Source organism: Mus musculus, chromosome 12 (assembly GCF_000001635.26).
Source record: "Mus musculus strain C57BL/6J chromosome 12, GRCm38.p6 C57BL/6J".
NCBI classification, from domain to species: Eukaryota; Metazoa; Chordata; class Mammalia; order Rodentia; family Muridae; genus Mus; species Mus musculus.
This window is the reverse complement of record NC_000078.6, coordinates 19823272-19836131: the sequence shown is the minus strand read 5'-3', so window position 1 is coordinate 19836131 and position 12860 is coordinate 19823272. Positions and strand designations below refer to the sequence as shown.

At 47.7% G+C, this 12860-nt stretch overlaps 1 protein-coding gene across 1 annotated transcript in view; it reads left to right on the top strand.

Moving 5' to 3' along the window:
- The window catches only part of Gm38702 (predicted gene, 38702), a 58345-nt gene extending 46342 nt beyond the window's left edge, over nucleotides 1-12003 (top strand). Inside the window, exons 4-6 of the mRNA XM_011243934.2 lie at nucleotides 5737-6604; nucleotides 7540-7645; nucleotides 11143-12003. Of these exons, the coding sequence (XP_011242236.1) occupies nucleotides 5737-5890 (154 nt within the window). The 3' untranslated portion in view covers nucleotides 5891-6604; nucleotides 7540-7645; nucleotides 11143-12003. The remainder of the gene's footprint in view (nucleotides 1-5736; nucleotides 6605-7539; nucleotides 7646-11142) is intronic.
- Nucleotides 12004-12860: the final 857 nt, after the last annotated feature.

Genomic DNA, 12860 nt, shown 5'->3' with positions numbered 1-12860 from the left:
GATTGGGGGTGGAGAGATACACAAGAGATTATTCCTGGAGAGAGATTCATGCATGCATGTTGAAAGGTTCCGGAATAAACTGCTTTGAGAAGAAAGTAGTGTCATCACTCCTTTCTGCTGGTCGGAATCGGAAGTTACAAATGGTGGCCCCTATAGGGACGTTCAGAACTCATCACAGTCAGGGCAGCTAGCTGGTAAGTTTCCCGGGTAAGTGGGACAATTTAACTTCTTGGATTGAGACTATAAGGTTCCCGGTTTGGGGACATGTTAAGGTTCCCGGTTTTGGGACAAGTTGCACCAAGCACCATGGGGAATTCAACCTCAGGTCAAACAGTTAGCCAAGCTGTCATACCAGCACAATCCCATAGCTGGGTATCCTTGAGTCAGATCCTGGCTCACATAGGAGAGGTTCTGCAGCTCTCTGATGGTCAGTTTTCTGGTTAGCAAGATGTATTTGATGGGTGACATTTCTAACTGGACCTCAGGCCAGAGACACGTTGTAAGTCTCCCTGTGTGAATGGTTCAGTGGTGAGGGCCTTGGAGCTACATGGCTTCATTGGGTCTTGGTCTTTTCTCTCCAATACTAGTATTTGAGCAGGGGACCCCACACCTCCCATCTTGGTCCAACCTGGCTTCTCTACCTTTTAAATGCTACCACCCCAAACTCTGCCCTCTTTTCTGGGGTCCCCTGCTCACTTGTTTCACAGTTTTGTCTCCTGCTTGAGGGCCTTCCGAGGGCCTGCCTCTGATTGTAACATCCTAGTAGCCACCTCCTGGGCTCAACTCATTGTCCCTTCCTCTAGGTACTCCAGTTCCCTTCTCCCTCCCCTCCCCCTCCTTTTCCCTCTCCCTCATTTCTTCCTTTCTTCCCTCCTTCTTTTCTTCCTTCCTCCTCCCCTCCTTCCTCCCTTCCTTTTCCATCAATATTCCTGGATTGTCCCCAGAGCCAAGGCTCTGTCTCTATTTCTTGTTCCTGAAGCCACCTCAGGCAGGCCTTAACTTATAGTGTTCTATCAACTGAGAGGTTGTTAGACATGCCACCACCAATTCTTAGAGTATGATTTGGAGATCCTTCTTCTTTGAGTAGAAAATAAAATCTAAGGAGAATGGGATCCTGGAGAGAGGGCTCTTGCTGTTCTTGCAGAGGACCCCAGTTCAGTCCTGTTCCCTACACCCACATGGTGGCTCACAACTTCTGTAACTCCAGTTCCAGGGATCCAACATACTACTCAGGCCTCTGCAGGTACCAGGCAACCTCAGAATGTATTATATAACAAGGAAAACATTTGTAACATACTATATAAATAAATATTCTTAAAGCTTTGAAAGAGAAAAAAATTTAAAAGAACACATGTACAAGTTTTGACATCTTAAAACTGCAAATGACGTTTAATCACAGCACTTGGGAGGCAGAGTCAGGGGGATTTCTGGGTTTGAGACCAGCCGGTTCTACAAAGTGAGTTTCAGGACAGCCAGGGCTATACAGAGAAACCCTGTCTCGAAAAACAAAACAACAAAAAACCAAAACAAAACAAAACCTGCAAAAGAGCCAGGCTTTGTGACTCACACCTGTGACTGCTAGACAGGGGAGGCAGGAAGGCAAGGGTGCAGGTTGTCCTCAGCTACGTAGTAAGTTTGAAGCCAGGATGAGCTACTGTTGGGAGCAGATGTGGCAGCAGTCCCAAGATGGCACCCGGGACTGCAGCCAAGTCTTATGACTTGTACCTGACTTCCTCATACGCTTGAAAATAAGCCACGACCATCGTGAGAACTGCGCAGGTACACCATGATGCAAGATCGGACCATATGACGAGTGATGATTCTGGCCAATGGACTGCTGTTACATGGACTGGGCTGATGGGGCGTGGTTGAGGGGTTATATAAGGGATTTCGATTGGGGGCAGAGAGATACACAAGAGACTATTCCTGGAGAGAGATTCATGCATGCATGTTGAAAGGTTCCTGAATAAACTGCTTTGAGAAGAAAGTAGTGTAGTCGCTACTTTTTGCTGGTCGGAATCGGAGGCGACAAACGGTAGCTCGTACTGGGACGTTCAGAACTCATCACAGTCAGGGCAGCTAGCTGGTAAGGTTCCTGGGTAAGTGGGACAATTTAACTTCTTGGATTGAGACTATAAGGTTCCCGGTTTTGGGACAAGTTAAGGTTCCCGGTTTTGGGACAAGTTAAGGTTCCCTGTTTTGGGACAAGTTGCACCAAGCTACCTCAGGTCAAACAGTTCACCAAGCCCTTAAGGACTTGCTGAAAGTGAAAGGAATAGGGCTGAAAAAGGAGGCCCTGGAGAACTTTTTTTTTCATTTTTTATTAGGTATTTAGCTCATTTACATTTCCAATGCTATACCAAAAGTCCCCCATACCCACCCACCCCCACTCCCCTACCCACCCACTCCCCCTTTTTGGCCCTGGCATTCCCCTGTACTGGGGCATATAAAGTTTGCATGTCCAATGGGCCTCTCTTGCCAGTGATGGCCGACTAGGCCATCTTTTGATACATATGCAGCTAGACTCAAGAGCTCCGGGGTACTGGTTAGTTCATAATGTTGTTCCACCTATAGGGTTGCAGATCCCTTTAGCTCCTTGGGTACTTTCTCTAGCTCCTCCATTGGGAGCCCAGTGATCCATCCATGTGTGAGCATCCACTTCTGTGTTTGCTAGGCCCCAGCATAGTCTCCCATGAGACAGCTATATCTGGGTCCTTTCAGCAAAATCTTGCTAGTGTATGCAATGGTGTCAGCGTTTGGAAACTGATTATGGGGTGGATCCCTGGATATGGCAGTCTCTACATGGTCCATTCTTTCATCTCAGCTCCAAACTTTGTCTCTGTAACTCCTTCCAAGGATGTTTTGTTCCCACTTCTAAGGAGGGGCATAGTACCTTGGCCTGTTCAGGCTCCTTCTGCTATGACTTTGTTTGGACCTAAGAGGGATTTTTGGCGTTGCTGCAGACATTGTCATTGCTGTAGCAATCTCTGCCACCACAGCCACCGGTGCGGCCATATCCCTTACAAACTGCCACAGCTGTGAATAATTTAACCGTTGGTGCTGCAGAAGCTTTGGATTGCTGACCGCTGTCTCCTGCTTGAAAGAGTGAGCTGGAATTGATGGACTTGCCCTGTGTCTGATATTAATCAGCATCCTGGCCTTCTGGTGCACTTGCATGCAGAGTCGTCAGTGCGGAGCCCTAGCCTTGATGATACAGGCTTTTGCGGCAGCGAAAACAGGACAATCTCCTCATGTGTGGCTTGGCATGCTAGAGAAGTAGTCAATGACGGTTAGACTCCCTGGGCGTATCACCAACCTAAGACAGGGATCAAACCAATGCTGTTTGTCTCCCCATGATGGGTAAGGGGCATTGCCAGAGGGCGCAACCTAAGTTGGACATTCTCTCTGCCAATACGTAAAGAAGGGGGAGATGTGGGGAGTGGGTGTGGCAGCAGTCCCAAGATGGAGCCTGTGACTGCAGCCAAGTCTTATGACTTGCACCTGACTTCCTCATACACCTGAAAATAAGCCACCACCATCGTGAGTACTGCGCAGGTGCACCATGATGCAAGACCAGACCATATGACGAGTGATGATTCTGGCCAATGGACTGCTGTTACATGGACTGGGCTGATGGGGCGTGGTTGAGGGGTTATATAAGGGATTTCGATTGGGGGCAGAGAGATACACAAGAGACTATTCCTGGAGAGAGATTCATGCATGCATGTTGAAAGGTTCCTGAATAAACTGCTTTGAGAAGAACATAGTGTTGTTGCTCCTTTTCTAGCTACATGAGACCCTATCTCAGAAAACAAATGAACAAATAAAATTATAAAGGAAAACACGAAAAGATCCTACAAGTTACCTGTCCATTCAGACAATTCCCCACTTCAACTTTACCTTTCCAGTAAGTTCTTCCACAGGAGGCCTCCACTCACAAACCCATCGGACTTGTTCTCACTGATGGCATCAACCACCACATGCCCTTGTGCATAATCTTCCATTTGTAGATCTCTCTGTCTCTCTCTGTCTCTGTTTCTCGGTTTCTCTCTCTCTGTCTCTCTGTCTCTCTGTCTCTCTCTCTCTCTCTCTCTCTCTCTCTCTCTCTCTCTCCCCGTGTGTATGTGTGTGTGTGTGTGTGTGTGTGTGTGTGTGTTTCTGTGTATGTCTTTGAGAGAGAGACAGTGTTTCTCTGTGTAGTCCTGGCTATCAAGAACTTGTTCTGTAGCCCAGGGTAGCCTTCCTTGAACTCCTATCTGTCTGCACTGTCACTGAGTGCTGGGGTTAAAGGCATGCACCACTACTGGCCTTCCTGTTTTCTTTCTTTTAATATAACTTTTTTAGACAGGGTCTCATGTCCGGTGGCCAATCACTGCAGGATCTCACACTTGGGCCTTGTGGGAGACTGCAGTGGGGTGTGCTGGACAATGGAGCCCAGTTCTGAATTTCCATTGGGCCTGTTTCAGCTGTTAACATTCACATCGACATTCACCGACCAATTGATGCCAATTGTAGATCTCCCTGGCAGAACAATATCTCATAGGCATAATAAAGAGTGGGGACTCACATAAGGTCCCCAGGTGTCTCTTCTAGGGTTAAAAACAGCATGGCATGTGCTGGTAACTTCTCCCAGTTTTATATGGAAGGGGACAGGGAGGTCTTGGGGGGTCTAGAAACCCCCTGTCAACATGCTTCAAAGCTTTAATACCAGGGTCCCCATGAAACCCTACTTACCCAGATTAACCCAGAAATCTGGGTAAGAATGGGGTTTTAAAATATCATTCATAAAATTAGGGTTGCTGATAAATGAAGTTGAACTTTGAAGGGCCAAAGCCATGTTCCTGTTCTCTGGTATCATCCCTGAGTCCACTCAGGATGGGTGTCAACGTAGTTCTAAATTTACCCTTTAGGTAGGAATGTGAACCACTAGCATCTGCCTATGCAGGCATGATTTATTTACTATGCAGCATCAGCAAATGTATCTGTGACAAGGAAACAAACAAACACACCGGGTCCCCCACGACAAAAAGAACTAGCTGTTCAAAGCGAAGAGTCAGGATTGGGTCCATGAGACCCCTTTGCCCCAAGCTGATGAGCTGAGGGGTTTGTCTCAATCCTGACTCTTGTGTAACCCTTACAGGACATTTGACAAAGCTTCATTCCACTGATTTTAGGTTGCCTCTTCCTGTCCCCTTATACCACGATTTTGCATGCATGCTCCAAGTAGACTGTATTTAGCCATAAAAAGATATTCTTTCTGTCTTTCCTAGAGTGTTCTGGGTCTTGCCATGTTATATAGAACCATTTTGTACCTCCTGAGGAGAGCCATCCTGGAAATGCTAAAAGTCAGAGCTTGCACTATCATGGTCTTGAGTTCTTCTGGCCCAGAAGATCTCAACCTGTGTTATCATAACCCCTTTGAGGATCGAATGACCCTTTCACAGGGATTCACCTAAGACGTTCCTGCATGTCAGATATTCACATTATGATTCCTAACCATAGCAAAATTACAGTTATGAAGTAACAACGAAAATGACTTTATAGCTGGGGGTTCACCACAACATGAGGAACTGTATTAAGGGGTTGCAGCTTTAGGAAGGCTGAGAACCACTGCTGAAACTGATGGCATTGGACATACAGAGGATGTTGCTTAACCAGCATGGTGGTAGGGTGTGATAGGAAGGCAGACTTGGGGCTTCAGCTATCCACAGCTCACCTTGTGTCTTGGCCTTGCAGGTTTAGTCTCCACTGCCAGCTGCCATGGGCAAGCAGAACAGCAAGCTGGGTCCTGAGCTATTGCAGGCCCTGCGGAAACACAGGGAGTTCACCAATCATGAGCTTCAGGAGTGGTACAAGGGCTTCCTCAATGACTGTCACACTGGCTACCTGACCATGGACAATTTCAAGATCTAGGCCAATTTCTTCCCCTACAGAGATGCCTCCAAGTTCGCTGAACATGTCTTCCACACCTTTGACACCAACAGCGACAGCACCATCGACTTCCAAGTGTTCATCATTGCTCTTAGCATGACCTCTCAGGACAAGCTGGAACAGAAGGTCAAGTGGGCCTTCAGCATGTCTGACCTAGACAGCAATAGCTACATCAGCTGCAGTGAAATGCTGGAGATAGTGCAGATACCTGCACTTGACAGGGCCTGGCGCATGGGGAGTGCAGGGATCCAGGACCCCCATCCCCAACCCGATACACCAGGTCATTCCTCTGCCCACTTGGTACCTGGTGTACTAAAGGACTGCATGTCTTTGCAGAGAGTAACGATAAAAGCCAAGCATCTATTGTTTGCTTGCTGGACATCAGGCCCCAGCTGAGCTCATCCATCAGGTTTATTCACACAATTCTATAAAATGCGTCTTTTTTTTTAAGCTCTAATGAGATCTGAGGCTCAGATAGGTGATTAAGAATTGTTAAAGCAAGAACTGGGAAAATGGCTCAGTGGGGAAGAACACTTGATACCCAGCGTGAGGACCTGAGTTCTGATCCCAACACCCACGAAAAAGTCAGGAGTGGCTGAGCATGCCGGAAACCCTAGAACTAGAGGACAAGTGAGTCCCAGAAGCTTGCTGAGCAGGCACCCTAGCTAAAATGGTAAGCCCCGGCCGGGTTCAGTGAGAGAGAAAAGGGAATATTGTGAACACCGGTATTCCTGTTTGGCCTCTGCACAGATGGGTGTTCATCTGCACACACATGTATAACATACACACAAATTAGCTGTCTATAGGGCTTCCTATAGAAATCAGAACGCACAGTAAAGGATGAGTCAGCAGTCAGTTCTTCACAGGAGCGATGCTTATGTGCACCCTGCATCCTTCCTGCTCCATGCTCTAAACCATCCCTGTATTTGGTCCAGTGAGCTGACTCTGTGCGTAAAGGTGCTTGCTTCCAAGCCTGGCAGCCTGGGTTCAATCCCTAAGACCCACATGGTAGGAAAAGAGAACCATCTTCCACAAGTTGTCCTCTGAATTCCACATGAGATCATCTCTCCCAAATAAATAATTATATACATCCATAAAATAAGTAAAGTAGTTATATACAGTGCCTAATACAATGGCTATAGACATTAATAATAATTTGTATTATTTGGGAAATAAGAAGAAACTGTCTGTGTACCACCAGTTTCATTTTCTAGACTATTTCCCACCTGTAGTTTGTTGGATGTACAGGTGGGAAATAGTCTAGACCCATGGGTGGGCAGGGCTCAATGTATTTCCACTTTGACCTTCCCTCCAGGATTTCCCAGCTCCCCACCAAAGATTGTCCTTTCAGACAGATGCTTTGCCCCACAACCTCCCCTCTACTCCCAACCAAGGAGCCCTCCATTCTTCCATGCCCCAGCTATATCCTGTGCTCTTGAACGTCACTTAAACTTTCCTGGCTCCCTTTGCCCAGCACCTTGTCTGTGAGACTTGTTCTGATGAGAGAAGGGTCCTGACTCTGCCCTGTCCATGCTCCTTGGTTAGCTGAGGGAGGACCATAACCCACCCTCCGTCCTCCAGAGCACACTCACAGATGCCCCTTTGCAGGCCATCTACAAGATGGTGCCCTCCATGATGAAGATGCCTGAGGACGAGTCCACGCCCTAGAAGCGAACAGACAAGATCTTCAGGCAGATGGACACAAACAATGAAGGTAGGAAACATGGCAGAAGTGAGAGTGTGGGGAGGGAGGAGGGGATTGGGAGAGGGGGTGGGGGTGGAGAGAGGGGAGTAGATGAGCCTGTGAAACTGTTGATGGCCCAGAGCTGTTTGGGATACACCCTCTGCCCTATGCAGCCCTGCTCCTTTCCAGCCCACTTGATTCAGCTCTGATTGAGGGAGGGAGACTAGAATTCAGGGTCAGGTACACCTAGCCTGCATCCTGCACCCTTCCTACGGCTCTTTAACCATGGGCATTTCAGGAGACTCTCTGAGCTGTAGGCTTCATCAGAGTTGTCTGAGTTAGGGTTTCCATTGCTCTGATGAATCACCATGGCCACAAGCAACTTGGGGAGGAAAGGGTTCATTCACTCACAGTTTCCATATAACTCTTCATCATCCAAAGCAGTGAGGGAAGGACTCACACTGGGTCGGAACCTGAAGGCAGGAGCTGATACAGAGACCATGAAAGGGTTGCTACTTACTGGCTTGCTCCCCATGGCTTGCTCAGCCTGCTTCCTTATAGAACTCAGGATCACTACCCCAGGGCTGTACCACCTACAATGGGCTGGGCCCTCCTCCATCAATCACTAGTTAAGAAAATACCCTCTGGTCAGGCATGGTGGTACATGTCTTTAATCCCAACTCATAGGAGTCAGGAGGTTCTCTGTGAGTTCAAGGCTAACCTGGTCTAAAAAGGGAGTTCTAGGACAGCCAGGGCTGTTACACAGAGAAGCCCTGTTTCAATAAACAAAACAAAACAAAATGGAGGAAAGGAGCAAGAGAGGGAGGGAGGTAGAGAGACAGTGACAGAGAGAGAAAGAGAGACAGACAGACAGACAGACAGACAGAGAACGCCCTGCATGTTTTCGGGCAGACATTTTATAGAGATATTGAAGTGAGGCTCCCTCCTCCCTGATAACTGTAGCTTCTGTCAAGCTGACATAACATTAGCCAGCACACATGTTGACAGAAGGAGTGGTCTTACTATTTCAACAAGTATATATGCAGAGGGGAGGCAGGTGTACTGGTGGCTGAGAGATGAGACACTGTGAATCAAGGGGCTTTGAGTCTTGGGATTCTGAGAGGCCGTCCAGGCCATCATCCTGGGATGTGAGGCACCCCGGATACTCATGGGGCTCATCAAACATAGAAGCCACTGAGCCTCATCGTACCTAGGACTCTGAGGTCCTACCACAGCTGCAAAAAGGCAGGTCTCAGAAGGAGGTGAGGTGGTGAGAGGTCCTGCTGTGCCTTGGCTGAGTTTCTCACAGGACCTCAGCAAGGGTGAGGTAGCTGCATGTTGAGTTGATTCTGCCAGTCTATGGCTTTGTAGAGCCAAGACTGGTTGGATTTTGTTCCAACAGGAAATGCAGCATTAAAGCATGAAAGGCTCCCCAGGTAGCACTGAGATTGTATGTAAGCTAATGCATAGGAGAGAGCAGTGAACAGCCTCCAGTGCTCTGTGCAGGTGAGCTAAGGACCGGGCTCAGCGGGACTCAAGGCTCCCATGGAATTGTAGACAGCAAAAAAGCTTTCCAGACAGCAAGAAAATGCTTTTCACAACATGTCCGCACACAAAGCAATGCAGCCTCTTGCCTGGTGCTGCCTTTCAGCCATTTTCTAAAGTGTTCTTTACTCTCTTGTGTACTCTGACACGAAGACTTGTGTTCCAACAGACCATACTGAGGCTTGCCCACTTCCCAGGCTTGACTCTCTTCTCCGTGAAATGGGGATAAGCCCACTGGTGTGGGTGTGAGGCTAAAGTAGCACTATGTTGGTGGCACACTTAACATGGATGGCCATTGTTTCTGATTGTCAAAGCCGTCCCCACTGTGCACTTGTCCAATTGTTTGTGTCTCATGAAGGAGGCCACTGAGTGCATACTCTGCCCTGTAAGCCAGGGCCCACTTGCTAGCACTTAAGAGATGAGAAATCTGTGCTGTCAGAGAAACTGGTACAGAATAGGACAAGAATAGGACAGCAAAGGTGGATAGCTCGCAACACCTGAAACTGGCAAGAGTCTACACTAGGGGGCGCTGTGATAGTTTTATTGTCAACTTGACTCAGTTTAGAATCACCTCAGAAGTCTTTTTTTTTTTTTTATTTTAGATTTAGTATTTATTTTCTACATGAGGGTTTACCTGAATGTATGGTTGTGTGATATGTTAGAGGCCAGGAAAGGGCACTGGGTTGCCCTAGAACTGGAGTTACCAATGATTGGGAACCGCCCTATGGATGCTGTGGACTTTATCCAGGACCCTCTGCAAAAGCAGCAACTGCTCTTAACTGCTGAGCCATCTCACCAGCCATAAAGGAGAGTCTTTTTTGCGTGTTGGTTTGTTTTTTAGAGACAAGGTTTCTCTGTGTAGCCCTGGCTGTCCTGGAACTTGCTGTTTAGACCATGTTGGCTTCAAACTCAGAGATCCACAAGTCTGCCTCCTGAGTACTGGGATTAAAGATGTGTGCCACCACTGCTCAGCTCAGAAGAATCTTAATGAAGAATTATCTAAATCAGTGGTTCTCAACCTATGGGTTCCAACCCCTTTGGGGGATCAAATGAACTTTTCCCAGAGGTGGCATAAGACCAACAGAAAACACAGATATTCGTATTCAGATTCATAACAATAGTGTAATTACGGTTATGAAGTAGCAGTGAAAATAATCTTATGGTTGAGGGTCACTACAACACAAGGAACTGTATTAAAGGGTCACAGCATTAGGAAGGCTGAGAACCATCCATCTAGATCATGGCAGTCTATGAGCATGCCTGTTGGGGGTTGTGTTGATGGTTAATTGATGTGGGAAACCCCATTACTATTCTCTAGACAGGGGTCCTGAACAGTGTAATAAAGGGAAAAGAAGAGTATCAGAAAAAAAAGTGCAGAGTATCATTATGAGCCAGGTGCTCACACCTCTATTCTCTCTGCCCTGTGAGGTTTTAAAGCCTTGACTTTCTGAAGTGATGAATTGTAACCTAGAAGTAAACCAAAGAAAGCTTCCTCCCTTAAGTTGCTTTTAATCAGGGGATTTTTATCACAGTAACAGAAATGTAATTTGACCTGCAGCCATAATTTGTCCTGTCTCCCCAGTTGCCCCAGATTGTGGTGGCTCTCCAGGCCTCTAGGTGGGGCTATCAGCTTACATCAGGCCACAGAGTTCATTACCAAACCTAACCTCATCACTAATGCTTAATCCCCACGACCTACACCTTGAAAGGAGAACCAGCTCTTACAAGTTGTCCTCTGACCACTTGTGTGCCTCAAAATGGCATATGTCCCCATATGTGTGTGTGTGTGTGTGTGTGAGAGAGAGAGAGAGAGAGAGAGAGAGAGAGAGAGAGAGACAGAGAGAGACAGAGACAGAGACAGAGACAGGGGCACAGAGAGAGAGAGGGGGGGTGTAGAGACTGGACATTGTCCATTTTCCAGAGGGTTCCAGACTTTAACCAGAGCACTGGCTAATCCTAAGTCTCCCTCTTCCATTCCTCAGGCAAAATGTCCCTGGAAGAATTCAACAAAGGTGCGTAGAGCGACCCATCCATTGTCTGGTTACTGCAGTGTGATCCCAGCAGTGCTAGCCAGTTCTGAGGGGAATAGGCTTTACACAGTTGTGAGAAACACAGGCTTGACCTGCCATCTTCAGCTTTGCTTGCAAAAGTGGATTCCTCCGTGATTTCTCCTGCTCTCTAGGGACCTGGGTCCAGGCAGCACATCACACTCACCTGGTCTGGCTGGATGCAGCTCCCTCCTTTATCTGATCCAATAGATGTCCCTCCCCATCCAGTACAGGCTGGTTCCTTCCAAGGTTTCAAGTGTTCTCAGCCGTAGGGCTCCTTCTCTGCTCACAGAGGGCCTGGAGGCCCTTAAGGACACCAGACAGGACTTTTTAGTATCTTACCGAGACCAGCTGATTTATTCTATGATCCCAGCTGACTTTGTGAGGATGAAGAAGATGGAGAACAGACATGCAAGCCCTTCCTCTGCATGGCTCCACCTAGCCTTGTTCATTTTCTCTGACCAAAGCTGCTTGCATGTATATACTGCGGTATCCTTACTTTTAATATATAAGTTTTGTATAAAGTGAGAAGGTTCAGCCCCTGTATTTAAAGCCTCTGACTGCCTTTAAAGCATGGTCCCCTGTGGCTTGTGATTCTCCCCACCCCCCAAGTCTGACTGTGCTGTGGTATTTATGTATTCATTTGCCTAATTACACAGGAGATACATGCATGCCCAAGGCTGTGGACATCTGCCCTCCGTCCTGCAAACACAGGTGTTCCTGTGTGCTCCATCCTTCCTTTCCGTTGACCTGGCATATTAAAATGATCAAATAAACCAAGGTCTGTGAGTTTCCTGTGTTGCCCCAAGCACCCTGTTCATGGTTCACTCTCCAGTGAGTGTGGGGATGAAGCAGATAAGTGGTAGACATGGGGAAAGTCCTTGGATGTCTGGAACAGCCGAGAATTTAGTCAGATAAGAGTCCATGGCAGCCTTTCCCCACTCAGTGGGCTCCACACACAGCAAGGCCATTGTCCCTCCTGCTTAAACCCACAGAACCTGTAGTCTGAGCCCCAGACCGTCTGATGATGTTCAGGAAGCACCCACTGAGCACCTGTCCTGGGTGAGCACTGGAGACTCTGAGATTGGCCAGACATTGTCTTTGCTCCCACCTCACCTCAAGGAGAAAGATGCTGTAGGCTAGAAGGTGTTTTAGATATTGGACAGAAACAGTCCCTCGGGGCCAAACAGGGCATGTGCCTTGGCTAATGTCACCCACCAATCTTGCAAGCCGTCCAGCAAGCACTAGAGTGTGTACCTGTTGCTTTGGTGTCCGATATGATCCTTTTCTTTTTCTTCCCGTGGAGCTCCACATGAAACAGCATTCTTTCAACTTCTTCCTGAACTTCTTCAGGTCCCAGTCCAGGCGCCAGATTTTTGTGAGCCGTCCAGCGTCTCACCTGGATGGGGTACAACTGAGTGGCAGGCCGGCACTTAAAGAAAGGGAAACTAGGCTGATGAGAGAGAAATGGAGCCAAGACAATGTTCTGATCAAGGCTCAAATATTTAATGGCAAATGCACTTATAAGGAAGGGCGGGGGGAGGCCTATTCCAGCCAATTCATCCTTGGAGCCTGGAAACAACTGCAGGTGATGACGTGCAGGATAGGGCATAGTCTCCAGAATACCTCTGGGGCCTCTCAGCTGTAGCAGT